The 11,597-nt window shown below is 33.5% G+C and overlaps 1 protein-coding gene across 1 annotated transcript; it reads left to right on the forward strand.

The window, feature by feature from the left end:
• Positions 1-1,663: 1,663 nt before the first annotated feature.
• Positions 1,664-4,450, forward strand: LOC127724445 (sex peptide receptor-related protein 2-like). The gene has a single exon (XM_052231411.1). It carries the CDS (start codon positions 1,692-1,694, stop codon positions 2,910-2,912), a length of 1,221 nt encoding a protein of 406 aa, XP_052087371.1. The 5' UTR covers positions 1,664-1,691; the 3' UTR covers positions 2,913-4,450.
• The last annotated feature ends 7,147 nt before the right edge of the window (positions 4,451-11,597 follow it).

The following is an 11,597-nucleotide window of genomic DNA, read 5'->3' on the forward strand; positions in this document are numbered from 1 at the left end:
ACATACATTTAGGAAATATTTTAGGTAAAATTGTTATCTCCTGATAAAAGGGGAACGACAATATTTGTTTTAGGAACTAGAATATTTAAAATACAAATGGATTTAGTTAAAAAAATCGATTCCTACACAACTTTCTATCTTTCCGTCTTTCCGTGATATGTATACTGAACAACCATTGAAACGCACCACTTATTTTTTTACAAATAATTTACTAGTAATAACAGATATATCAACGGTGATATTGGTACGAAACACATAAATAATAGCCTATTGTAGTATATTTAATGTCTTAATGGTACATCAAGGATCAACAATAACGTCATACAGCGTCTCAAAAAAGTATAACAAAAATACCGAACTGCAAGGTAAATACAAAAAGGGGAAGTTCATAAAAACTGACAAAATCAAACGTTATCAACCAACGGAACTTCCGAGTGATAAACAACTTTCATTTTCCTGAGTTGACCATAACCCTCATTTTATAAAGTTAGTATCTTGTTTTACCACCGCTAGCAATAACTAGTGCCATGCAACGACGGCGAATAGACAAGATAATGTTCTGGATAACAGTTTGTGGCATGTTGATCCATTCCTCTTTCAATACGCTAGGTAAATCATTCACTGAGCAAGCCTTTGTTGTCGATGGCAAGTACGACGTTCTATCTCATCCCATACGTGTTCAATCGGCACCATATCCGAAGATAGCGATAACCAAGGTATCACACGAATATTGGCATTGTTAAGAAAGGCTGCGGAGATCCGGCCAATATGAGGACGAGCGTTGTCGTGTTGGAATACTTTCAAATCCGGTTTGAGTTTGAAACTATGGCGAAACCAGTGGTGCTAAAATATTATCTCTGTATCTCTGTGCATTAATATACTATATCTGTCACAAAAATGCGTTTGCGTTCTGCAACGAAATGATACACCTGCCAATATCATTACACTACCACCACCCCAGAGATCAACTTCCTGGACGCAACACGAAGCGTTTCTTTCACCATTTCGCCTCCAAATTGTTGTGCGACCGTTGGCAATGGAGACGTTCATCTTTTGAGTTCCGCGTTTTATTGCACAGTACATAGATGCTATGAATGTATCATATTTTACGTGACTTTGATTTCTGTTCATTGGAAAATTTTATTATGTAAAAATAAAATGTCAAAATGTTGAAAATATAGCATTTTTATTTTTTTTATATAGATCATAATAGGGCAAATTACAGCCAAACCTGTTGTGAAGGTCGCTTATATTAAGCGAAAATCTGTCTTGTCAGGTCACCCCATCTGGTCCCGCTGTAGTAATATTTATGCATTTTGAACCTTATTTCAAATGTCACCTTCGCTTTGGTCCCTCGAGTGACCATGACCATTCATAAACAAGTTGGACTCACGTATATATATGTTTCAAAGCTTGACGTTGGCATGATTCCTACAAAGGAAAAAGAAAGGATATGGGGTATCGTGTCATGACACAAATCACTACGCACACATATACAAACAATATGCAATAGAACAGTGCTTTTAATGCTGCGTTTCTGCAGGCCTTCTGCATAGAACATAATTTCTCGACGCATTGCTTGCGCAAGATGGCCCAACAACGGTTTGAGCGATTCTTTTTTAGATGTCTTATGATAATAATTTTATTCATCTTTTCAGATATATAAAGAATAGTAAAACGAGTTTAGATCGATGGATACAAACGTAAGTTGGAGTGATAATGATGTTCCTCGCGGAATGACCAAAGCAATAAACAGCACACATGAATACGTCTACTATGACGTTTATGATTATGTATCTTACCATCACTATGACCCATGTGGCAATGGTTCCGAAGAACAAAATTACGTCCACCGTCACAGTGGAATGGAAATATTTATTAACATATTTCTTCCTATACTCTGCGTTAGTGGTATAGTTGGCATCATACTGACAGTTATTGTTCTGAGCAGGAAAAATATGTGCACATCAACAAATACATATCTGATGTCCCTTGCTGTCGCTGACTTGGGCTTTCTATGTCTTGTTGGATGTAGAAGTCTTGATCGTCATTTATCCGGTAAATCGTTATATTCGTTTTATGCATTTTATGAATACGCGCAGATATTTATACACACGTTCCTGTTGTCGTCTGTCTGGTTAACAGTGATGCTCGCTGTCGAGCGTTATATCGCCATTTGTCATCCATTGAAAGCTATATCAATTTGTACCGTCAAAAGATCAAGAATTATCATACTAATTATATTCATTTTGTCATTTTACTGTCGAGTTCCAAATTTCTTCGAATTAAAACTTGAAACATTTTACTTTTGTGGCGAACCCGTTCGCCAAGTTGTTTTGACGCCTCTTGCACTCAATACAACCTACAAGATCATATATGCTTGGATTATCGACTGTGCAATATGCGCAATTATTCCGTTTCTTTTCCTGGTATACTTGAACATTCGACTTGTCCTTGAAATTCGTAAATCCACAAAATACCTACGTTATCATATTGGAATAAACTCTAACATGCAGAATATAGTCGCCCATGAGCAACTGAAGATAACCATGATGTTGGTTAGTGTAATTGTAGCTTTTTTCATTTGTCAAGCCCCATATGTGATATACATAGCCTATGTCAATATACACAAGTTCAGCTTTGTGAATTTTTCAAATGACAAGAGAAAAACCTTTGAAATAATTATGTGTGTAACATTATTTCTATTAGCAGTGAAGTCCGCTTTTAACTTCATACTTTATTGTTGGTTCAGTGAGAAGTTTTGGAACACTTTCAAACGAGTATTCTGTATACGATATTGTACAATGAAACACTCGACTAAAAGGAAAAACCATACAGTCCATTCTGCAGACAATAATGCTACGAGTAGTGTCAGAAAAACATCTTATCTCACAAAGGATACTATTTGTTAGGGATGTTGGAAGGCTTCAAATTTAGTGATCTAAGGTGGGCAGATGCTGGCACTTGTAAATACCACACGGATACTGACCCATGGTCAGAATTGCTGATTATTGTAACATGTAATTATCAATCAAAAACAAGACCAGGAATCTTTATTGGTTTAATTGTTTTATTTGTCTAAATTAATTGTAATTTTTAGTATTTCGACGTTTATGTTATGTACATAGATGTTACCGAATTCATATTTCATTTTAAAATTGAGAAGATATGCTTATATATTCATTTTGTCAATATTTAAAGATTGACGACAAAAATTACGTTTGGAATCATACTTGTTTACAAGTATCGTTCTGAGAAAGCTTTTAACCAATTAGTTTTTGGGTAATTGGTGAGATCGGTTGTTTTGCATTCATTTTTAAATGATCAAATGTGATTACGTCAAGGATGAAAAATTCCTCAAAATAGATTATCGAATATTCAAAATTTATACATCTACGATATCTTTAAACATATGCCAACTGTACAGTGTATTGTGGTCATTTTAATGTTGTGCACGAACAAGAGCTATGTGTAATGATAGTTAATAATTATATATATATTTATTAATACTTCAAATTTGATGTACAGCAAACATTGTTATGGAAATTTTGTTTCAGGAGCTGTATATACCCACAAAAAGAGTTTTGAATTTATTACGAATAAGAGCTTGTTTAAGGATTGTCAAATGTAAGACGTATCATCGCCTTTTTTATTTCAGATAGTTCGATGTGGATTCTGATGTATGTCGTTGGGTGGCTTTTTAATTAACGTATTCACAATATCTTCTTTTATTCATTTTAAAATCTTATTGTTTATTCAACTTTCAATGGATAAAAAAACCGCACTTATCCTTGATATATATTTATCGGCTGCCTTTTAAAGAATTTATTTTATAGGACACTAACAATTACTATGAGACTTAGTCATCTTAAGGTTACTAGAATAGTAGGTTCTGCAAAGTAAGTTACCCTGGACGATGGACCGAAAATATGTGCCGCCCTGCCCTGACCGTCTGACTGAAGAACAAGGTAAATCCAGGTGACCATAACAGCAGCAGTCTCTTTAACTAGGTTTCTAAAGAAAACTACAATGTAAATAAACGAGTGGTATGAAATGAATTTGGAAACTTACTAATGGGAAGTCATAAAATACTCTCAAATTGCCAATGATAGTACAACTTGCACTTATATACTCGTCAAGTCATAGAGTTTTTTTAAAGCATAAATTACTTTATCAGGTATAAGTTCATTACAATAAGAAATTGTCAAACACGACAATTATTAAAATTACTTGTTCAGTTCTTCTTCACTTTATTATTACAAGGAACAGTATGCATAAAGTTTTGGTAATGCAAATATTAAGATGCATAATCACTATCTTATAATTGTACAAATATATGTTTTCAGTATGTATTGCATTTTGTGACCTGTTCCGTTACACGGAATTAAAGAGTGACATTAGGTTTGAAATCATAATTTATAAATGTTGTTGATGTTTCTTCAATAAAAATCGAAAAAAAGTTAAATCATGTACTTGATGATGTGTTTTACTAAGCCAATGACAAGAACCAAGACTTTTTTTTATAGAATCCTTTTTATACGACCGCGGTCGTATATTGGTGTGACGTTGGCGTCGTCGTCGTCGTCGTCCGAAGACACATTGGTTTTCGCACTCTAACTTTAGCTTAAGTGAATGGATCTCTATGAAATTTTACCATAAGGTTCAATACCACAAAAGGAAGGTTGGGATTGATTTTGGGGGTTATGGTACCAACAGTTAAGGAATTAGGGGCCAAAAAGGGGCAAAAAATAAGCGTTTTTGTAACTTCCAGACATAACTTGTGTGTTAGTGTATGGATCTCTCTGACATTGTACCACCAGGTTCCATATCACACAGGGAATGCTGGGATTGATTTTGGGGGTAATTGCCTCAAAATATTAGGAACTAGGGGCCAAAAAAGGGGCAAAAAACAAGCATTTTTCTAGTTTCATGACAATAACTTGTGTGTAAGTGTATGGATCTTTCTGAAATTGTACTACAAGGTTCCATATCACAAAGGGAAAGCTGGAATTGAGTTTGGGGGTAATTGCCCAAAATGTTTAGGAATAAGGGGCCAAAAAGGGGCCAAAAATAAGCATTTTTCTAGTTTCAAGACAATAACTTGTGTTCAAGTGTATGGATCTCTCTGAAATTGTACTGCAAGGTACCATACTACAAAGGGAAGGCTGGGATTGATTTTGGGGGTAATTGCTTTATAATTTTAGGAATTAGGGGCAAAAAAAGGGGCAAAAAACAAGCATTTTTATAGTTTCAGGACAATAACTTGTGTATAAGTGTGTAGATCTTTCTGAAATTGTACTACAAGGTTCCATATCACAAAGGGAAAGCTGGGTTTTAGTTTGGGGATAATTGCCCTAAACGTTTAGGAATTTGGGGCCAAAAAGGGGCCAAAAAACAAGCCTTTTTCTAGTTTCCAGACAATAACTTGTGTTCAAGTGAATGGATCTCTCTGAAATTGTACTGCAGGTACAATACCACAAAGGGAAGGCTACGTTTGAGTTTGGAGGTGATGAATCATAAGGGGTTCAAAAAATTTGGGGTGGGGGATTTTTTTTCTTTAAAATTTTCCATTTTAAATTGGTTATTTCTGATTTATATATAAAAGCAACTAATAATGATTTGGTTTGAATAGGTAAATTAAAAAATTTTAAGTTCTTAGACCACATTCATTCTGTGTCAGAAACCTGTGCTGTGTCAAATATTTAATCACAATCCAAATTAAGTGCTGTATCAAGCTTGAATGTTGTGGCCATACTTGCCCCAACTGTTCAGGGTTCGACCTCTGCGGTCGTATCAAGCTGCGCCCAGCGGAGCATTTTATTCACTTATAATATTAAAAACTAGAAAATGCTACAATCTAGATTATTTGACTTTTAGAATACAGTATTTTGTTAGTTATGCTTAAATGATTGCTGCTTGTTTAATGTCCAGTGGCTGGTATTTCATGTAAATTCAGGACTAGAACAAATTATCAATTACTATTAAAACAATGAGTATAGTTCATGCATGGTAATTTAACCGGAATAAGGGCGAAAAATTTCGTCGTGTGAATCTTATAGTGTTATATTTCCAGTTTTGGTGAAAATGGAGATAGCTATACATTTGAGATCCAAGTAGCAATGGTCTATCTCCCTAAACAAATATAATACGAGATTTTTACACTCTACGAAGTCTTTGTCAGAACTACACTGTTCTATCTCCACACTCCCATTGGATTATAATGCCGCAAACATTTTACGGTTGTATGATGTTATGACATTGACAGCGTCGTCGTCGTCGTCCGAAGAATTTGGTTTCCAGACAATAACTTGAGTATAAGTGTATGGATCTCTATGAAATTGTATCACAAAGTTCATACCACAAAAGGAAGGTTGGGATTGATTTTAGGGATTATTGTCCTATCTGTTTAGGAATTAAGGGCAAAAAAGGGTCCGAAAACAAGCATTTATCTTGTTTCAGGACAATAACTTGTATATAAGTGTATGGATCTCTATGAAATTTTACCACAAGGTTCCATACCTCAAATTGAAAGTTTGGATAGATACAATACAAACATTATAGATACCTTTGACAAAGCTTCAACAAAATATGATGATATTTTAATGTTAGGAGATCTCAATTATGATATGCTAGTAAACGAGAAAAGTAATACTTTAAGAGGGGCCTGTGATGTTTGTGATTTAACAAATCTGGTCCATGAACCTACATGTCATACTAAGGGGAATAATCCAAGTCTGATAGATGTTGTACTGACAAATAAATCTAGTTTATGTATGAATATAAGAAATTTTAATACTGGTATTAGTGTTATACACAATATGATCAGTGTACAGATAAAGGGTCAAATTTCAAATAAGACCACAGAGTATAAAACGTATAGAAGCTTTAAAAATTAGACCAAGAAAATTTTATTGCAGACTTAGAAAATATTGAATTCTCTAGAATAATAGATCAAGATGACAACAGGTATAACAAACAAAAATCAAGTAATAACTGTGAACTCTATAGACAACAGAGAAATCTAGTTAATAAAATAAAGAAAAAATCCATTAAAACATACTTTTATGAACGCTGCATAGGCGGACCAAAAACATCTGATTTCTGGCCAACTATAAAACCTTTCATTACAAACAAAGGCAGCAACTTCACAAAAAATATCATTGTATGTGATGAAGAAACCATAATAAGTGACCAAAAGAAAGTAGCAGAACACTTCAATGCTTTTTTTCATAACTAAAGATATTGGCAACAACACACCTGCTAATAATAACCATCAAAGTGTTACAAAAATACACGAAAACAAAACTGCCACACAAAAACTAGAATTTAGTATCATCTCAAATGAATTTGTAGACAAACAACTTAAAAAATTAAACATAAAAAAGGCAACAGGAATAGATGGCATCTCAGTTAAAGTCTAGCACAACCAGTTATTACAAAACCAATAACTGAATTAATAAACAAGACTATAAAATCAGCCACTTTTCCAGATCAACTAAAACAGGCACAAGTTGTACCATTACACAAAAAGAACGATGTACTTTATGTGGGCAACTATAGACCAGTAAGTATACTTCCAGTTATTTCAAAAATTTTCGAACGAGCAATTTACAACCAGCTACCTAGTTGAATACTTCAGTACACACTTTCATCCATACTTATCTGCTTTTTGACCAAAATACGGATGTCAAACTACTCTACTCTGAATCATTGAGGACTGGAAAATGGCACTTGATCAAAATAAGTTTATTGGATCAATACTAATGGATCTATCTAAGGCGTTCGACTGTCTTTCTGACGATCTTCTGCTGCTTAAGCTTGAAGCTTATGGTCTTTCAACTTCCTCTTTAGAACTGATAAAAAATTACTTATCTAACAGGAAACAATGTGTTCGAGATGGCTCTAGTCTGAGCAATTGGCAAAATATATACAAAGGAGTACCACAAGGTTCTATTCTTGGTCCTATACTTTTCAACATCTTCTTAAATGATATCTTTCACCACACACAATTCACTTTACAATTATGCTGACGACAATACACTTTCTTATGCAAATAGAGATATAAACACAGTTATTTCCACACTTGAAAAAGACAGTTTGGCTCTGATAGACTGGTTCTCTTCCAATCAAATAAAGGCAAACCCTGAAAAATTTCAAGCTTTGGCAATTGGCAAAAAAACAATGGGAAAAACATTACATTTGATATGGCAGGCAACAAAATAAAATGTGAAAAAGAGGTTAAACTATTAGACATCACCATTGACTTTGAACTAAATTTCAACACGCATATATCAAACATCTGCAAAAAAGCATCCAGACAACTAAATGTCTTAAAAAGACTAGGCAAATACTTGAATAAACTTGGAAAATTAATAATATATCACTCTTTCATTATGTCAAACTTTAATTTCTGCTCATTGTCCTGGCATTTCTGCAGCGAGCCAAACACTACAAAAATTGAAAAAGTACAAGAAAGAGCACTCCGCTTAATAATAAAAAATGCCATTACTTAAAGTAAGACGCCTAGGAACCATGGCAATAGAGGTATTTAGAACAGTCAATAATGAAAATCCAGTACACCTCCATGATCTTATAAACATTAAAGAAACAAAATATTCTTTCAGATATCAAAACTTAGCGGAAATACCTGCTGTAAGAACTACAAGGTTTTGCTTAAAGTCCTTCAGATATTCTGCTGCCAAACTATGGAATGAGTTGCCAAACCACTTTAGAACTGAAACATCTTTTACCCAATTCAATTCAAGAGTCTAATAAACTCATGGAATGGCAATTCATGCCATTGGAATACATGTGCTTAGTATTTATTTTTATGTTTTATGTTACAACTTTGAAACATAATAGTGCTGCTTTTTTGTGTTTATTTGCTTAGCTTTTTATAAATTGTGATTGCTGTGCTTTAATTTTTATGTTGCTTTTAGCTTAGTGCTCATGCATGTATAAAATATATAGTATTATATTATATTAGTTAAGCCTAAATGTGCATGAAATGTATGTTCTATGTCTTTTATGTTTTAATATTAGTATTGTGTATGATTATTGTGTAAATGTATGTATTTGTCGGTTATAAAAGCTCAAAGAGCTTATGTTTATTTGTTATGTGACATGCCGACTATAAATAAAGCTTTGAATTGAATTGAATTGAATTGGGTTGCTTTTGGGGGTAATGTCTTAAACCGTTTAGGAATTAGGGACCAAAAAAGGGGCAAACATACTAGAATTTTCTGGTTTCCAGACAATAACCACTATGGATCTCTATGAAATTGTACCACAAGGTTCCATGCCAAAATAAAAGGTTGGACTTGATTTTGGGGGTTCTGGCCCTTAATATTTAGGAAAAAAGGGGCCAAAAACAATACTTTACTAATACTTTGTATAAATTGCTTATTTCTTTAATATGCTGAATCTAATCGTGTATTTAGATTTTGGATTTTGGGCCCCATTATTAAATTGGTCCACATTGAGGATTAAAATTAAATTTTGTTTGATTTCAACAAAAAATGAATTCCTGGGGTTCTTTTATATGCTGAATCTTAATATTTATTTATATATTTGATTTTGAGCCTAGTTTTCAAGTTGGTCCAAAGCGGGGTCCTAAATTTAACTTTGTTTAATCTCAACAAAAATTGAAAAATGGCGTTCTTTGATATGCTGAATCTTAACATTTATTTAGATATTTGATTTTGAGTCCAGTTATCAAGTTGGTCCAAATCGGGGTCCATAATTAAACTTTTTTAAATTTCTACAAAAATTGAAAAATGGGTTTTTTTGATATGCTGAATCTTACCATGTATTCAGGGATTGTGTTATTATAATAACCCACTTACGTCTTCCAATTCAAGTAAAATTGATTTCAGGAAGGAAAAGTTCCATTTCAGAAAGGATGCAATTTTCAAGTGCCAAATCTGAACCGAATTTCAATTTTGAAAATAGCAGAATTAAGCATTGGCGCAAGGGGTTCATTAACTAATGTGTAGTAGAATAAATAGTTTTACTTCTCCACGACTATACAAATGTTCCTCATTCTTAAGATAGAGACATAATGAAAGAATAAGTTTTACAGTCTTAAAAAGAATGGTTTACGTAGTAGTAAAAAGACTGCAAAAGTAAATACATTCTGACTCTTTCAAAACTATATTTCTTGTTTTTGCCTAGCAACCTACTCGTTCTGTTTGATGGGCGTGGTTTTCACAACAGAAGGTAGGCATTCTTTTGGTATTAAAAAAAAGAGGCAGGAGATACGACAGGGTTCAAAATCATAAGTCGTCAAAATCTGCTTTGAAATTCATAAAAAGTAGAATGATACGAAAAGGACAATCCAAGATCTAAGGAAAACATATATACCACGAATGAAAAAACCCAACATTCTACGAAACACTAAACAGAGAAATTTAGACTGAGCAGTACGATTCCAACCAAAAACCGTGGTGATCTCAGGTGCCTCGGAATAGCAAACAAATTCTTCTCCAATAGTTGCACCATTCGTATTGCCAATTGCAAGTAAAAGTTCGGTAATAAGTCGCACTAAGGGATGAAATAATCAATAAAAAGAGGACGGTGGCTTCGACAATTGTAACCAGGATGGTCCATAATGTTCCATCAAATTATGATGGAATCCAAAAAAACTTTTGTAGGGACGAGAACCCTTAGTTCAATAGCCTTTTTGTAAGATGCAGCCTTCATTGCAAGGACTTTTCTAGAAGAATGAAACAAACCATTACAGTTTTACTTCACATTCAAGTAGATTGTCAGTGAAATTCTCTCACTTAATGATGAGTAACAGTTTCCATAATGTATTAAAATTATGTATTATCCTCAATAGCCAATGACCAATATGTATCTTCAATTATAACTTTGATAATCATAACAATGTATTATACATGTATATAAATACAAGAAATGTGTTATGTCTCGATCACCGTAAAAGTGATAAAAAAAATATCCACTAAAATATTATTGACTGGGTTTTCACAGTCAGTCACATGTCAAAAGATTGTCTGGCCATTCACAGCTTGTATGACCAGCAACAAAAATGTGACGGATTTTCAGTTTATTTAAAATATTCGCCAAGTCACTAACAGGACATCCACAGTAAATGCTTAACAAAGTTGTGGTGGAATGTACCAACCAATGGGCCGGTTCTAATATAATGTCATTATGCAATAGAAAAATAATTTTGATATCTAATCAATAAGGTCCAAAGAGAAACTACAAAGTAATGATTTACTTAACAGGAACTATAGATATATTTGTTTTACTGAGAAATATTATCTGAAACTTTACTAGTTATTCAATAAAAACTTCAATGGAATGCAATCAGAAATATCTTGGCCCTTTTCTGGATATGCTGGTATATGTACTAGATTCCTGGACCTCCTCATAAAGCTGATAAAACATAAACATATACAAGAAAGAGCTTTCCTCCTGGTCCTTCATATATAGTGCTAAGGTACACATGTAACAGGTTCGTTGACCATCACAGGAAACTGTTACATATACTGTTGTTTTATATTTCCTTGGCCCTTCACAAGGAAAATCCTGTGCTGTCAAAAGTTGTATGTAAACATGTGAAATAATGA

This window comes from Mytilus californianus, unplaced genomic scaffold (assembly GCF_021869535.1).
Source record: "Mytilus californianus isolate M0D057914Y unplaced genomic scaffold, xbMytCali1.0.p SCAF_1, whole genome shotgun sequence".
Lineage (NCBI taxonomy): Eukaryota > Metazoa > Mollusca > Bivalvia > Mytilida > Mytilidae > Mytilus > Mytilus californianus.

Coding starts and splice junctions, on each gene's coding strand:
- LOC127724445 (XM_052231411.1), top strand. CDS start 1,692: ATGGATACAAACGTAAGTTGGAGTGATAATGATGTTCCTCGCGGAATG.